The following is an 18,009-nucleotide window of genomic DNA, read 5'->3' as shown; positions in this document are numbered from 1 at the left end:
GGAGGGGTCAGACGGCCATTTCAAAACGGCCGGAGGAGAACTAGTAAGTGTTTTACTTGCAAAGTATATTTAGATGAAAATTGGACTACAGTTGGCTGTAAAAATCGTTATTTACTTCACTTTAAACTTTCGTTCCTGTTTTCTTTTAGTATAGTGTAAACAATTAAATTCTTGCTGCACGTCTTCTTGCAAGGTCACAAACATTCCGACTTGCACAGAATTGTGAGCGGTATCGCAGGCACTTTTCTGGGGATGCTTGCTGTGCTGTAAGATCAGCTCATCCATTTCCGGCTCCTTCTCCTCCTCGTATTGCATAGCATTATGCACTTTTTCTGTAAAGGCTCTATAGTATTCCTGCAGCTTTCTGTCAAGCTCTAAAAAGAACATGTAGGTCTCCTTCATTGCAAATGTAGGTTTACAATGCATAAAAGTCCGCTCACTAAGAAAGGAGGGGTGCATGTTGCAATTACTTGCAAGATAACCCTGCTAGTAACGACAGACGCAAAGGTGCTCTGCCAGGGGCATAGTAGCAGCCTAAGAAATTCTCCAGAAGACTGAAACTGACTCCAAGCTTGAAACAAGAAGCTAGGCAGTATTGTCCCCTGTAAAACATATGGCACCACTTTGCTCTTGATCAGGTGATAAATATACAAACAGTCATGCGACCGCCTGGAAGTTCCCCTTTGTTTGTTTTTTTATTAGGTATAATGTTGTGTTAATTATTCTTAATTGATATTCATAATTTCTTCAAACGAAACAGTTCTGTGCTTTTTTTTTATAAAATGAATTGTGATCATGTCATTGTCTAAAACCATTTTTTATATTTGACCAATAGGGTAAAGTATATGACTTGTAAATTCAATGTTTCTTTTGCACACAGATTCCTTAAACAATTTAGATGCTCATGTCTTGGCGCAACAACGCAATACCATTCTATACCAGGCTTTTTGTTCAATGAAGTATGGAATCTATGCTCTTTGTATAAATTCTCACAAATATATTCAATGTAAGGACTGTATGCAAAACCTACTGAGTGGGTCTCAAGAGGATAAAGATTTTTCTAAAATGCAAGAAAAGGAGCAAATACCATATCAAGGTAAACGTCACATACGGCCAAAAACTTGACTGGTGTTTTTATTTGTTTTTTTTGTTTGTTTTGCAAAATTAATTTATTCCTTGTATTTTAACTTCTGAAGAAACTAAAAATATCTTTTGTTCAGTAGTGATGGATAATATTGCTTGCATTACCCTATAGCAGTGTTTCCCGGACCCTTACTCAGGCCAGATATTTATTATATCTTAACTAGAGCACAGGTGAAACAATCAGCTCACCCATCAGCTGATTATTTTACCTGTGTTCTAGTTGAGATATGATGAATATCTGGCCTGAGTAATAGTCCTGAGGACTGGGTTTGGGAAACACTGCCCTATAGCCTGTCGCACTATTTCTTTAAAGGTACATTAAACACTAAATAAATAATTGCTTGAATGATGTATTCAGCGCAAGAAAAATTTGTACATGTATTTTTAAAAATGATATTTTTAAATATTGAAAAAATAAGGGTAAAGTTAATGTCTATAAAGCAGTGGGTGCCACCAAATTGCAACTTAGGTTACCTTTTCTGCTGAGGCCAATTAAGAATGTGTATAAATGGCTTACTAGTCTTTTATACTTACCTTGTCTCAGATACTCTCCCTCCCTACCCCTTTGCTCTGCTCACGATCTCCTACTCTCCTCCTCTCTTGTTACCACCTCACATCCCTGTTTACAGGACTTCTCCAGACTGGCTCCAATCTTATGGAACTCTCTGCCTTGCTCCGCAAGACTCTCCCCTAGTTTTGAAAGCTTCAAGCGCTCCCTAAACACTGTACTATTCAGGGATGCATACAACTTACGCTAACCTTTCCTAACTCCATTGCTATCCCCTAGAACCCCTTAGCATGTTAGCCTATGAGCCCAGCTGTTTGTAGATCACCCTCATAAGAGCCAACTACAACAGTGCAACTCTCGGCAGTGCCCTCTACCCATTTGATCTCTATAAATGTTATCTTGTATACCGCATATGTTTATAGCGCTGCAGAATCTGTTGGCGCTCTACAAATACTTGATGATGATAATAATAATACTAGCGTGTGCAGCCAATGACTGTGTGGAATATAGCTGTGTCTGCATTTCCTTGTTTAACATCAATTGGAAAGCCCACAATATTCAGAATTAAATTACAGGAAACAGAATTTATGCTTACCTGATAAATTACTTTCTCCAACGGTGTGTCCGGTCCACGGCGTCATCCTTACTTGTGGGATATTCTCTTCCCCAACAGGAAATGGCAAAGAGTCCCAGCAAAGGTGGTCACATGATCCCTCCTAGGCTCCGCCCACCCCAGTCATTCGACCGACGGACAGGAGGAAATATATATAGGAGAAATCATATGATACCGTGGTGACTGTAGTTAGAGAAAATAATTCATCAGACCTGATTAAAAAAACCAGGGCGGGCCGTGGACCGGACACACCGTTGGAGAAAGTAATTTATCAGGTAAGCATAAATTCTGTTTTCTCCAACATTGGTGTGTCCGGTCCACGGCGTCATCCTTACTTGTGGGAACCAATACCAAAGCTTTAGGACACGGATGAAGGGAGGGAGCAAATCAGGTCACCTAAACGGAAGGCACCACAGCTTGCAAAACCTTTCTCTCAAAAATAGCCTCCGAAGAAGCAAAAGTATCAAATTTGTAAAATTTGGCAAAAGTGTGCAGTGAAGACCAAGTCGCTGCCTTACATATCTGATCAACAGAAGCCTCGTTCTTGAAGGCCCATGTGGAAGCCACAGCCCTAGTGGAGTGAGCTGTGATTCGTTCAGGAGGCTGCCGTCCGGCAGTCTCATAAGCCAAACGGATAATGTTTTTAAGCCAAAAGGAAAGAGAGGTGGAAGTCGCTTTTTGACCTCTCCTTTTACCAGAATAAACAACAAACAAGGATGATGTTTGTCTGAAATCTTTAGTAGCCTCTAAATAGAATTTTAGAGCACGGACAACGTCCAAATTGTGTAACAAACGCTCCTTCTTTGAAACTGGATTCGGACACAAAGAAGGTACAACTATCTCCTGGTTAATATTTTTGTTAGAAACAACTTTAGGAAGAAAACCAGGCTTAGTACGCAAAACCACCTTATCTGCATGGAACACCAGATAAGGAGGAGAACACTGCAGAGCAGATAACTCTGAAACTCTTCTAGCAGAAGAGATTGCAACCAAAAACAAAACTTTCCAAGATAGTAACTTAATATCTACGGAATGTAAGGGTTCAAACGGAACCCCTTGAAGAACTGAAAGAACTAGATTTAAACTCCAGGGAGGAGTCAACGGTCTGTAAACAGGCTTGATCCTAACCAGAGCCTGAACAAATGCTTGAACATCTGGCATAGCTGCCAGTCGTTTGTGTAGTAAGACAGATAAAGCAGAAATCTGTCCCTTTAGAGAACTTGCAGATAATCCTTTCTCCAAACCTTCTTGTAGAAAGGATAGAATCTTAGGAATCTTTATCTTGTTCCATGGGAATCCTTTGGATTCACACCAACAGATATATTTTTTCCATATTTTATGGTAGCTGCCAGTCGTTTGTGTAGTAAGACAGATAAAGCAGAAATCTGTCCCTTTAGAGAACTTGCAGATAATCCTTTCTCCAAACCTTCTTGTAGAAAGGATAGAATCTTAGGAATCTTTATCTTGTTCCATGGGAATCCTTTGGATTCACACCAACAGATATATTTTTTCCATATTTTATGGTAAATTTTTCTAGTTACAGGCTTTCCAGCCTGAATCAGAGTATCTATTACAGAATCTGAAAACCCACGCTTTGATAAAATCAAGCGTTCAATCTCCAAGCCGTCAGCTGGAGAGAAACCAGATTCGGATGTTCGAATGGACCTTGAACAAGAAGGTCCTGTCTCAAAGGTAGCTTCCATGGTGGAGCCGATGACATATTCACCAGGTCTGCATACCAAGTCCTGCATGGCCACGCAGGAGCTATCAAGATCACCGAAGCCCTCTCCTGATTGATCCTGGCTACCAGCCTGGGAATGAGAGGAAATGGTGGGAATACATAAGCTAGGTTGAAGGTCCAAGGTGCTACTAGTGCATCTACTAGAGTCGCCTTGGGATCCCTGGATCTGGACCCGTAGCAAGGAACCTTGAAGTTCTGACGAGACGCCATCAGATCCATGTCTGGAATGCCCCATAATTGAGTTATTTGGGCAAAGATTTCCGGATGGAGTTCCCACTCCCCCGGATGGAATGTCTGACGACTCAGAAAATCCGCTTCCCAATTTTCCACTCCTGGGATGTGGATCGCAGACAAGTGGCAGGAGTGATCCTCCGCCCATTGAATTATTTTGGTCACTTCTTCCATCGCCAGGGAACTCCTTGTTCCCCCCTGATGATTGATATATGCAACAGTCGTCATGTTGTCTGATTGAAACCTTATGAATTTGGCCTTTGCTAGTTGAGGCCAAGCTTTGAGAGCATTGAATATCGCTCTCAGTTCCAGAATGTTTATCGGGAGAAGAGATTCTTCCCGAGACCATAGACCCTGAGCTTTCAGGGGTTCCCAGACCGCGCCCCAGCCCACCAGGCTGGCGTCGGTCGTGACAATGACCCACTCTGGTCTGCGGAAGCTCATTCCCTGTGACAGATTGTCCAGGGTCAGCCACCAACGGAGTGAATCTCTGGTCTTTTGATCTACTTGAATCGTCGGAGACAAGTCTGTATAATCCCCATTCCACTGTCTGAGCATGCACAGTTGTAATGGTCTTAGATGAATTCGTGCAAAAGGAACTATGTCCATTGTTGCAACCATCAATCCTATTACTTCCATGCACTGCGCTATGGAAGGACGAAGAACAGAATGAAGTACTATTATTGTTCCCAAGAAGGGAACTCTTGTTGACGGGGACAGAGAACTTTTTTCTTTGTTCACCTTCCATCCATGAGATCTGAGAAAGGCTAGGACGATGTCCGTATGAGCCTTTGCTTTTGACAGAGACGACGCTTGAATCAGGATGTCGTCCAAGTAAGGTACTACTGCAATGCCCCTTGGTCTTAGAACCGCTAGAAGGGACCCTAGTACCTTTGTGAAAATCCTTGGAGCAGTGGTTAATCCGAATGGAAGTGCCACAAACTGGTAATGCTTGTCCAGAAAAGCGAACATTAGGAACTGATGATGTTCCTTGTGGATAGGAATATGTAGGTACGCATCCTTTAAATCCACGGTAGTCATAAATTGATTTTCCTGGATAGTAGGTAGGATCGTTCGAATAGTTTCCATTTTGAACGATGGTACCCTGAGAAATTTGTTTTGGATCTTGAGATCCAAAATTGGTCTGAATGTTCCCTCTTTTTTGGGAACTATGAACAGGTTGGAATAAAAACCCATCCCTTGTTCTCTTATTGGAACTGGATGAATCACTCCCATCTTTAACAGGTCTTCTACACAATGTAAGAAAGCCTGTCTCTTTATTTGGTTTGAAGATAATTGAGACCTGTGGAACCTTCCCCTTGGGGGTAGTTCCTTGCATTCCAGGAGATAACCTTGAGAAACTATTTCTAGCGCCCAAGGATCCTGAACATCTCTTGCCCAAGCCTGAGCAAAGAGAGAAAGTCTGCCCCCCACCAGATCCGGTCCCGGATCGGGGGCTATCCCTTCATGCTGTTTTGGTAGCAGTGGTAGGCTTCTTGGCCTGCTTACCCTTGTTCCAGCCTTGAATTGGTTTCCAGGCTGGTTTGGGTTGTGAAGTATTACCCTCTTGCTTAGAGGATGTAGAATTAGAGGCTGGTCCGTTTCTGCGAAAGGGACGAAAATTAGGCTTATTTTTAGCCTTAAAAGACCTATCCTGTGGGAGGGCGTGGCCCTTTCCCCCAGTGATGTCTGAAATAATCTCTTTCAAATCAGGTCCAAATAATGTTTTACCCTTGAAAGGAATGTTAAGCAATTTTGTCTTGGAAGACACATCCGCTGACCAAGACTTTAGCCAAAGCGCTCTGCGCGCCACGATAGCAAACCCTGAATTTTTCGCCGCTAATCTAGCTAATTGCAAAGCGGCATCTAAAATAAAAGAGTTAGCCAATTTAAGTGCTTGAACTCTGTCCATAACCTCCTCATACGAAGATTCTTTATTGAGCGACTTTTCTAGTTCCTCGAACCAGAAACACGCTGCCGTAGTGACAGGAACAATGCATGAAATTGGTTGTAGAAGGTAACCTTGCTGAACAAAAATCTTTTTAAGCAAACCCTCTAATTTCTTATCCATAGGATCTTTGAAAGCACAACTATCTTCGATAGGAATAGTAGTGCGTTTGTTTAGAGTAGAAACCGCCCCCTCGACCTTGGGGACTGTCTGCCATAAGTCCTTTCTGGGGTCGAGTATAGGAAATAATTTCTTAAATATAGGGGGGGGGGACAAAAGGTATGCCGGGCCTTTCCCACTCTTTATTTACTATGTCCGCCACCCGCTTGGGTATAGGAAAAGCGTCGGGGGGCACCGGAACCTCTAGGAACTTGTCCATCTTACATAACTTCTCTGGAATGACCAAATTGTCACAATCATCCAGAGTAGATAATACCTCCTTAAGCAGTGCGCGGAGATGTTCTAATTTAAATTTAAATGTCACAACATCAGGTTCAGCTTGATGAGAAATCTTTCCTGAATCTGAAATTTCTCCCTCAGACAAAACCTCCCTCATGGCCCCTTCAGATTGGTGTGAGGGTATGACAGAACAATTATCATCAGCGTCCTCTTGCTCTTCAGTGTTTAAAACAGAGCAATCGCGCTTTCTCTGATAAGTAGGCATTTTGGATAAAAGATTTGCTATAGAGTTATCCATTACAGCCGTTAATTGTTGCATGGTAATAAGTATTGGCGCACTAGATGTACTAGGGGCCTCCTGTGTGGGCATAACTGGTGTAGACACAGTAGGGGATGATGTAGTATCATGTTTACTCCCCTCATTTGAGGAATCATCTTGGGCAATATCATTATCTGTGGCATTACTGTCCTTACTTTGTTTGGACACTATGGCACAATTATCACATAAATTTAAATGGGGAGACACATTGGCTTTCATACATACAGAACATAGCTTATTTGATGGTACAGACATGTTAAACAGGCTTAAACTTGTCAACAAAGCACAAAAAACGTTTTAAAATAAAACCGTTACTGTCACTTTAAATTTCAAACTGAAAACACTTTATTACTGAATATGTGAAAAAGTATGAAGGAATTGTTCAAAATTCACCAAAATTTCACCACAGTGTCTTAAAGCATTAAAAGTATTGCACACCAAATTTCAGAGCTTTAACCCTTAAAATAACGGAACCGGAGCCGTTTTTACATTTAACCCCTATACAGTCCCAGCTATATGCTTTGCTGAGACCCAACCAAGCCCAGAGGGGAATACGATACCAAATGATGCCTTCTATAAGCTTTTTCAGTGATTCTTAGCTCCTCACACATGCATCTGCATGCCTTGCTCTCCAAAAACAACTGCGCATTAGTGGCGCGAAAATGAGGCTCTGTCTATAACTAGGAAAGGCCCCCATCTGAAAAAGGTGTCCAACACAGTGCCTGCCGTTTTTCTAAACAATCCCCAAGATTATAATAACTATTATTAGTTAGAATCTGCATAATATGCCTAGTAAAGCAATCGTTTTAGCCCAGAAAAATGTCTACCAGTTTTTGAAGCCCATTTTGAAGCCCTTTATTCTTTTATGATTAACTAAGAAAATGGCTTACCGGTCCCCATGAGGGTAAATGACAGCCTTCCAGCATTACATGGTCTTGTTAGAAATATGGCTAGTCATACCTTGAGCAGAAAGGTCTGCTAACTGTTTCCCCCAACTGAAGTTACTTCATCTCAACAGTCCTGTGTGGAAACAGCAATCGATTTTAGTAACTGTCTGCTAAAATCATCTTCCTCTTACAAACAGAAATCTTCATCGTTTTTCTGTTTCAGAGTAAATAGTACATACCAGCACTATTTTAAAATAACAAACACTTGATAGAAGAATAAAAACTACATTTAAACACCAAAAAAACTCTTAACCATCTCCGTGGAGATGTTGCCTGGGCAAAGAGAATGACTGGGGTGGGCGGAGCCTAGGAGGGATCATGTGACCAGCTTTGCTGGGACTCTCTGCCATTTCCTGTTGGGGAAGAGAATATCCCACAAGTAAGGATGACGCCGTGGACCGGACACACCAATGTTGGAGAAAAATAGATCAAAATAAATAATGAAAGTATATAGCAAAGTTGTTTTACTACATGTAATTAAACAATTTATATTAATATCTTGAAGTGTTTAATGTCCCTTTTAAAGTTTGAGTTCTTGGTACACTGTTCTTGCTTTATTTTTCCATTGCATTACATCTTCACTATATGAATGTTTAAAGGGACATAAGCACAAATCCTTTCCAGTGACCTAACTCCAGCCATTATTTTTCATATTTGGAAGAGCCAATACTGGGTTTGTTACTGGAATAAATATGTTTTATTTTACTATGCATAATCAATTTTATTATATTAAAATCTCAATGTACTTTGTCTCTTTAAAGTTCTCTGACCTACCCGTTCAGTTACTTTTCCAAGAATAATTTATGAATATTCATTTTTTCCATTGCAGACTACACACATTTTTTTGTTCAGTATTTTACTAAGTGCCAGTATTATGTACACCTGCTGCCTGCTTCACTGAGGCTAGAAGTGCTTGAAAACCTTTTCTCTTTAATGTTTGTATCACTAAGTGACTTAAACAAAGAAACCACACAACCTGAGGACTATGCTACAGAGGAGAATGAGGAAGACGTGTATATGAAAAGGGATAATGTTGAGAGCTTGGATAGCAGCCTTGATAAAGGAGAATCCCTGGTTATATCCTCACCAGTTGAAAGCCCTCAATACAAAGATAATTCCATTTTCAGCACAGATTTGACTGGGATTTCTCATGGTTCGACCTCTTCTACTCCAGAAAGCACTCAGAAGAACTCCTGTGCACCTCCAAGACTCAATTATTTAGACCTGAAACATTTTACAAAAGGATCGACAGGATTTTTAGTTGATGAAGTGGTTCTAGACACTTTTTTAAAAATGCTGAAGGAGGAGTTGGAGGACCTTAAGAACCCTGTACCATGGACTGAAGTGGAACTAAAGTTATTGGAATATATGAACATTCCCATCAACAGGGAAACCTTTAATAGCAGAGTGCTTCAGTTGTATAAATATGTCTCTGAAACTTTATGGAGATACAAAATCGTGATGAGAAATAGAAATGCAGGTTAGTGACTATTTTGTGCATTTCATAGTTTGGTCATTCAATGTGTTATTTTGCACAGCTCGATTAAGTTAAATCTTTAAAATAAAAAAGCGGACTAACAAATAAGGGGAGGCATATTGAAATAACAATTTGTCTTATAGACACCAACGTAAGCTTTTTCTCTCCTATCCTATGGAGCCTGTTTATTGGAACTTGGTAAGATTAAACTTACATTAGTGAATATGCTTCATAAAGTCATACATTTTCACACATTGGAAATGTAAAGGGACAGTAAAGTAATTTTATTAAGGTAGGGTTATTATTATAAAGGATTTGGGTAAAGCCCATTTAGCTATAAATGAACCCTCAATTTGTATTTTTACCTACTAAGGGCTAGATTACGAGTGGAGCGCAAATGCTTGCGTCTGAGCAATAAGGGGTATATCGCAAGGGTTTTTACTTATCGGGCTTGCGGCTTGTTTTATGAGTAAGCCCGATGAGTGCAATCGCGATTAACGCTAGATTGATTAACGCAACCTTACAGCTCTGGTTAACTACATTACAAAGTTTAGTTGCTCATCTATTTAAAATGATTAAAAATAAATATTGAACACAAAAGTTATAAGGGCACCAAGATATGAGATTGCAGGTGTTAGAGAAAAAGGTAGGCAAAGGGCTTTAAAGGGACAGTCTGCTCCAGATGATAGATAATCCCTTTATTTCCATCTTAATATGAGGAGAGTCCATGGCTTCATTCCTTACTTGTGGGAATACAGAACCTGGCCACCAGGAGGATGCAAAGACACCCTAGCCAAAGGCTTAAATACCTCCCCCACTCCCCTCATCCCCTAGTCATTCTTTGCCTTTCGTCACAGGAGGATGGCAGAGAAGTGTCAGAAGATTCGGAATAGTCTCTTATGGAGGGTAGTATGGGACTAGGGTTTTAAGTAGTCTTGTCAGCCTCTCAGTGAGAGCATTGACGAATGTTAGGGTCTAGAGATGTAGGGAGAGTCTTTCTGCTAAACCATCCAGACTCGTATTAATTGCAAACGGCAGTGTCTGCGGCCTTTAGTGCTTTACCTCGCCCTGCTAAGTGCAAGCAAAAGGTTAAATACTGCTATCCTTCCTAGGTGTCATCTAAAAATTTGCTGGATTTATCTGATACTAGATTATCCGCTGATGAAGAAGCCTCTGATACTTCAGAGGAGGCTCTTTCTGGGTCAGACAAGGCTTCCTCTAAGCCTCCGGTTGAGGAGGAACCAGACTTTAGATTTAGGATAGAGCACTTACGCTTTCTGTTAAAGGAAGTTTTGGCTATGTTAGAGGTTCTGGAACTTAAGTTACCAGAGGAACGTTCTATTCCTAAGCTTGATAAGGTTTATGAGGACAGGGTGGTGCCACAAACTTTCCCGGTTCCCGTTAAGATGGCAAATATTATTAAGAATGAATGGGAAAGACTTGGATCCTCTTTTTTCCCCCTTCTTCTTCCTTTAAGAAATTGTTCCCGGTTCCTGACTCCCAATTAGAGTTGTGGTGGTCTGTCCCTAAGGTGGATGGAGCTATCTCCACGCTTGCTAAGCGCATCACTATCCCGCTTGAGGATAGTTCATTGTTTAAGGAGCCCATGGATAAGAAGCTAGAAACTGTTGAGAAAAATGTTTCAGCACACAGGATTTTTATTTCAGCCTGCAGCGGCGGTTGCTGCTGTGGCGGGAGCCGCTACCTATTCGTGTGACTCTCTGTCGGAGATGATCGAGGTGGAAACTCCCCTTGATGAAATCCAGGAACGAATTAAGGCCTTGAGAGTAGCTAATTAGTTTATTTGCGATGCAAATATGCAGATTATTCGCTTGAATGCCAAGACATCAGGCTTTTCTGTTCTAGTCCTTAGGGCTCTGTGGCTGAAGTCTTGGTCTGCTGGCAAGACTTCAAAATCTAGATTGCTTTCCCTTCCATTTAAGGGGAATGTTCTTTTTGGTCCAGGAAAGGACTCTATTATATTCACGGTTACTGGGGGCAAGGGTGCCTTTTTACCGCATTATAAGAAGAACAAACCTAAAGGTCAGGGTCCCAATTTTCGTCTCTTTCGTTCGGATAAATCACAACGCCAGCAGCCCTCCACGAAGCCTGATCAGTCCAAGGGAACTTGAAAACCATCTCTATCTTGGAATGAATCCAAACAGAACAAGAAGCCCGTCAAGACAAAATCGGCATGAAGGGGCGGCCCCCGATCCGTTGCTGAATCGTGTTGCGGGCAGACTATCTATCTTTGTGGAGGCTTGGCTAGGAGACGTGCAAGACCCTTGGGTTCTGGAGATCATTGCTTAGGGTTGCAGGATAGGTTTCAAATCTCATCCACCCAGGGGCAGATTCCTCTTATCAAACCTGCCTTGGAAGACCAGAAAAACGAGATGCTTTTCTAGGGTGCGTGAGGGATCTCTACTTCCTAGGAGTGATTGTGCCAGTACCTCTAGCAGAGAGAGGTCTGGGATACTACTCAAACCTTTTTCTCCAACATAGGTGTGTCCGGTCCACGGCGTCATCCTTACTTGTGGGATATTCTCTTCCCCAACAGGAAATGGCAAAGAGCCCAGCAAAGCTGGTCACATGATCCCTCCTAGGCTCCGCCTACCCCAGTCATTCTCTTTGCCGTTGCACAGGCAACATCTCCACGGAGATGGTTAAGAGTTTTTTTGGTGTTTAAATGTAGTTTTTATCCTTCAATCAAGTGTTTGTTATTTTAAAATAGTGCTGGTATGTACTATTTACTCTGAAACAGAAAAGAGATGAAGATTTCTGTTTGTAAGAGGAAGATGATTTTAGCAAACGTTACTAAAATCGATTGCTGTTTCCACACAGGACTGTTGAGATGAAGTAACTTCAGTTGGGGGAAACAGTTGGCAGACTTTTCTGCTTGAGGTATGACTGGCCACATTTCTAACAAGACTATGTAATGCTGGAAGGCTGTCATTTTCCCTATGGGGACCGGTAAGCCATTTTCTTAGATTAAGTAAAAGAATAAAGGGCTTCATAAGGGCTTAAAAAAACTGGTAGACATTTTTCTGGGCTAAAACGATTACTTTGCTAAGCATATTTTGCAGATTATAACTCTTAATAGTTATTATAATCTTGGGGATTGTTTTAAAAAAACGGCAGGCACTGTATTGGACACCTTTTTCAGATGGGGGCCTTTTCTAGTCATAGGCAGAGCCTCATTTTCGCGCCACTAATGCGCAGTTGTTTTTGGAGAGCAAGGCATGCAGATGCATGTGTGAGGAGCTAAGAACCACTGAAAAAGCTTATAGAAGGCGTCATTTGGTATCGTATTCCCCTCTGGGCTTGGTTGGGTCTCAGCAAAGCAGATACCTGGGACTGTATAGGGGTTAAATGTAAAAACGGCTCCGGTTCCGTTATTTTAAGGGTTAAAGCTTTCAAATTTGGTGTGCAATACTTTTAAGGCTTTAAGACACTGTGGTGAAATTTTGGTGAATTTTGAACAATTCCTTCATACTTTTTCACATATTCAGTAATAAAGTGTGTTCAGTTTAAAATTTAAAGTGACAGTAACGGTTTTATTTTAAAACGTTTTTTGTGCTTTATTGACAAGTTTAAGCCTGTTTAACATGTCTGAACCATCAGATAAGCGATGTTCTATATGTATGAAAGCCAAGGTTTCTCCCCATTTAAATTTATGTGATGATTGTGCCATAGTGTCCAAACAAAGTAGGGACAATGATGCCACAGATAATGATATTGCCCAAGATGATTCCTCAAATGAGGGGAGTAAGCATGATACTGCATCATCCCCTTCTGTGTCTACACCAGTTTTGCCCACACAAGAGGCCCCTAGTACATCTAGTGCGCCAATACTTATTACCATGCAACAGTTAACGGCTGTAATGGATAATTCTATTGCAAACATTTTATCCAAAATGCCTACTTATCAGAGAAAGCGCGATTGCTCTGTTTTAAACACTGAAGAGCAAGAGGACGCTGATGATAATTGTTCTGACATACCCTCACACCAATCTGAAGGGGCCAGGAGGGAGGTTTTGTCTGAGGGAGAAATTTCAGATTCAGGAAAAATTTCTCAACAAGGTGAACCTGATGTTGTAACATTTAAATTTAAATTAGAACATCTCCGCGCACTGCTTAAGGAGGTATTATCTACTCTGGATGATTGTGACAATTTGGTCATTCCAGAGAAATTATGTAAGATGGACAAGTTCCTAGAGGTTCCGGTGCCCCCCGATGCTTTTCCTATACCCAAGCGGGTGGCGGACATAGTAAATAAGGAGTGGGAAAGGCCCGGCATACCTTTTGTTCCTCCCCCTATATTTAAAAAATTATTTCCTATAGTCGACCCCAGAAAGGACTTATGGCAGACAGTCCCCAAGGTCGAGGGGGCGGTTTCTACTCTAAACAAACGCACTACTATTCCTATAGAAGATAGTTGTGCTTTCAAAGATCCTATGGATAAAAAATTAGAAGGTTACCTTCTACAACCAATTTCATGCATTGTTCCTGTCACTACGGCAGCGTGTTTCTGGTTCGAAGAACTAGAAAAGTCGCTCAATAAAGAATCTTCGTATGAGGAGGTTATGGACAGAGTTCATGCACTTAAATTGGCTAACTCTTTTATTTTAGATGCCGCTTTGCAATTAGCTAGATTAGCGGCGAAAAATTCAGGGTTTACTATCGTGGCGCGCAGAGCGCTTTGGCTAAAGTCTTGGTCAGCGGATGTGTCTTCCAAGACAAAATTGCTTAACATCCCTTTCAAGGGTAAAACACTGTTTGGTCCTGATTTGAAAGAGATTATTTCAGACATCACCGGGGGAAAGGGCCACGCCCTCCCTCAGGATAGGTCTTTTAAGGCTAAAAATAAGCCTAATTTTCGTCCTTTTCGCAGAAACGGACCAGCCTCTAATTCTACATCCTCTAAGCAAGAGGGTAATACTTCACAACCCAAACCAGCCTGGAGACCGATGCAAGGCTGGAACAAGGGTAAGCAGGCCAAGAAGCCTGCCACTGCTACCAAAACAGCATGAAGGGATGGCCCCCGATCCGGGACCGGATCTGGTGGGGGGCAGACTTTCTCTCTTTGCTCAGGCTTGGGCAAGAGATGTTCAGGATCCTTGGGCACTAGAAATAGTTTCTCAAGGTTATCTCCTAGAATTCAAGGAACTACCCCCAAGGGGAAGGTTCCACAGGTCTCAATTATCTTCAAACCAAATAAAAAGACAGGCATTCTTACATTGTGTAGAAGACCTGTTAAAGATGGGAGTAATTCATCCAGTTCCAATAGGAGAACAAGGGATGGGGTTTTACTCCAACCTGTTCATAGTTCCCAAAAAAGAGGGAACATTCAGACCAATTTTAGATCTCAAGATCCTAAACAAATTTCTCAGGGTTCCATCGTTCAAAATGGAAACCATTCGAACGATCCTTCCCACCATCCAGGAAGGTCAATTTATGACCACGGTGGATTTAAAGGATGCGTACCTACATATTCCTATCCACAAGGAACATCATCAGTTCCTAAGGTTCGCTTTTCTGGACAAGCATTACCAGTTTGTGGCACTTCCATTCGGATTAGCCACTGCTCCGAGAATTTTCACAAAGGTACTAGGGTCCCTTCTAGCGGTTCTAAGGCCAAGGGGCATTGCAGTAGTACCTTACTTGGACGACATCCTGATTCAAGCGTCGTCTCTGTCAAAAGCAAAGGCTCATACGGACATCGTCCTAGCCTTTCTCAGATCTCACGGATGGAAAGTGAACAAGGAAAAAAGTTCTCTGTCCCCGTCAACAAGAGTTCCCTTCTTGGGAACAATAATAGATTCCTTAGAAATGAGGATTTTTCTGACAGAGGTCAGAAAATCAAAAATTCTAAGCTCTTGTCAAGTACTTCATTCTGTTCTTCGTCCTTCCATAGCGCAGTGCATGGAAGTAATAGGATTGATGGTTGCAGCAATGGACATAGTTCCTTTTGCACGAATTCATCTAAGACCATTACAACTGTGCATGCTCAGACAGTGGAATGGGGATTATACAGACTTGTCTCCGACGATTCAAGTAGATCAAAAGACCAGAGATTCACTCCGTTGGTGGCTGATCCTGGACAACCTGTCACAGGGAATGAGCTTCCGCAGACCAGAGTGGGTCATTGTCACGACCGACGCCAGTCTGGTGGGCTGGGGCGCGGTCTGGGAACCCCTGAAAGCTCAGGGTCTATGGTCTCGGGAAGAATCTCTTCTCCCGATAAACATTCTGGAACTGAGAGCGATATTCAATGCTCTCAAAGCTTGGCCTCAACTAGCAAAGGCCAAATTCATAAGGTTTCAATCAGACAACATGACGACTGTTGCATATATCAACCATCAGGGGGGAACAAGAAGTTCCCTGGCGATGGAGGAAGTGACCAAGATAATTCAATGGACATTCCATCCGGGGGAGTGGGAACTCCATCCGGAAATCTTTGCCCAAATAACTCAATTATGGGGCATTCCAGACATGGATCTGATGGCCTCTCGTCAGAACTTCAAGGTTCCTTGCTACGGGTCCAGATCCAGGGATCCCAAGGCGACTCTAGTAGATGCACTAGTAGCACCTTGGACCTTCAACCTAGCTTATGTATTCCCACCGTTTCCTCTCATTTCCAGGCTGGTAGCCAGGATCAATCAGGAGAGGGCTTCGGTGATCTTGATAGCTCCTGCGTGGCCACGCAGGACTTGGTATGCAGACCTGGTGAATATGTCATCGGCTCCACCATGGAAGCTACCTTTGAGACAGGACATTCTTGTTCAAGGTCCATTCGAACATCCGAATCTGGTTTCCCTCCAACTGACGGCTTGGAGATTGAACGCTTGATTTTATCAAAGCGTGGGTTTTCAGATTCTGTAATAGATACTCTGATTCAGGCCAGAAAGCCTGTAACTAGAAAAATTTACCATAAAATATGGAAAAAATATATCTGTTGGTGTGAATCTAAAGGATTCCCATGGAACAAGATAAAAATTCCTAAGATTCTATCCTTTCTACAAGAAGGTTTGGAGAAAGGATTATCTGCAAGTTCTCTGAAGGGACAGATCTCTGCTTTATCTGTTTTACTTCACAAAAGGCTGGCAGCTGTGCCAGACGTTCAAGCGTTTGTTCAGGCTCTGGTTAGAATCAAGCCTGTTTACAGACCTTTGACTCCTCCCTGGAGTCTAAATCTAGTTCTTTCAGTTCTTCAAGGGGTTCCGTTTGAACCCTTACATTCCGTAGATATTAGGTTATTATCTTGGAAAGTTTTGTTTTTGGTTGCAATTTCTTCTGCTAGAAGAGTTTCAGAGTTATCTGCTCTGCAGTGTTCTCCGCCCTATCTGGTGTTCCATGCAGATAAGGTGGTTTTGCGTACTAAGCCTGGTTTTCTTCCGAAAGTTGTTTCCAACAAAAATATTAACCAGGAGATAGTTGTACGTTCTTTGTGTCCGAACCCAGTTTCAAAGAAGGAACGTTTGTTACACAATTTGGACGTAGTCCGTGCTCTAAAATTCTATTTAGAGGCTACTAAAGATTTCAGACAAACATCTTCTTTGTTTGTTGTTTATTCTGGTAAAAGGAGAGGTCAAAAAGCAACTTCTACCTCTCTTTCTTTTTGGCTTAAAAGCATTATCCGATTGGCTTATGAGGCTGCCGGACGGCAGCCTCCTGAAAGAATCACAGCTCACTCCACTAGGGCTGTGGCTTCCACATGGGCCTTCAAGAACGAGGCTTCTGTTGACCAGATATGTAAGGCAGCAACTTGGTCTTCACTGCACACTTTTGCCAAATTTTACAAATTTGATACTTTTGCTTCTTTGGAGGCTATTTTTGGGAGAAAGGTTTTGCAAGCCGTGGTGCCTTCCATTTAGGTGACCTGATTTGCTCCCTCCCTTCATCCGTGTCCTAAAGCTTTGGTATTGGTTCCCACAAGTAAGGATGACGCCGTGGACCGGACACACCTATGTTGGAGAAAACAGAATTTATGCTTACCTGATAAATTACTTTCTCCAACGGTGTGTCCGGTCCACGGCCCGCCCTGGTTTTTTTAATCAGGTCTGATGAATTATTTTCTCTAACTACAGTCACCACGGTATCATATGGTTTCTCCTATGCATATTTCCTCCTGTACGTCGGTCGAATGACTGGGGTAGGCGGAGCCTAGGAGGGATCATGTGACCAGCTTTGCTGGGCTCTTTGCCATTTCCTGTTGGGGAAGAGAATATCCCACAAGTAAGGATGACGCCATGGACCGGACACACCGTTGGAGAAAGTAATTTATCAGGTAAGCATAAATTCTGTTTTTGTGGTCTCAAAGAAGGAGGGTACGCTTCGCCCAGAGGCGTACGTTTCGGACCTACTTATTCTGGTGTGAAGAACGTGGATTTCCATGGCATAAGGTCAAGGTGTCCAGGATTCTTTCCTTTCTCCAAGATGGTTTGGAGAAGGGACTTGCCGCTAGTTCCTTAAAGGGACAAATCTTGGCTCTTTCTGTGTTATTGCACAAGAGGCTCGCTGAGCTTCCTGATATTCAGTCTTTTGTTCAGGCTCTGTCTAGAAACAGGCCTGTGTTTAGACATTCCGCTCCTCCTTGGAGTTTAAATTTGGTTCTTAAGGTTCTGCAGAGGGATCAGTTTGAGCCCATGCATTCCGTTGACATTAAATTACTGTCTTTGGAAGG

General features: G+C 42.2%; 1 protein-coding gene across 1 annotated transcript in view; it reads left to right on the top strand.

The window, feature by feature from the left end:
• Positions 1–18,009, top strand: part of ZFYVE26 (zinc finger FYVE-type containing 26) — a gene marked incomplete at its 3' end in the record, with an annotated part of 634,764 nt that overhangs the window by 91,707 nt on the left and 525,048 nt on the right. The window contains 2 exon segments of the mRNA XM_053697844.1: positions 881–1,096; positions 8,679–9,329. Of these exon segments, the coding sequence (XP_053553819.1) occupies positions 881–1,096; positions 8,679–9,329 (867 nt within the window).

Source organism: Bombina bombina, chromosome 1 (genome assembly GCF_027579735.1).
Source record: "Bombina bombina isolate aBomBom1 chromosome 1, aBomBom1.pri, whole genome shotgun sequence".
Lineage (NCBI taxonomy): Eukaryota > Metazoa > Chordata > Amphibia > Anura > Bombinatoridae > Bombina > Bombina bombina.
This window is presented reverse-complemented; position numbering and strand designations above follow the sequence as displayed.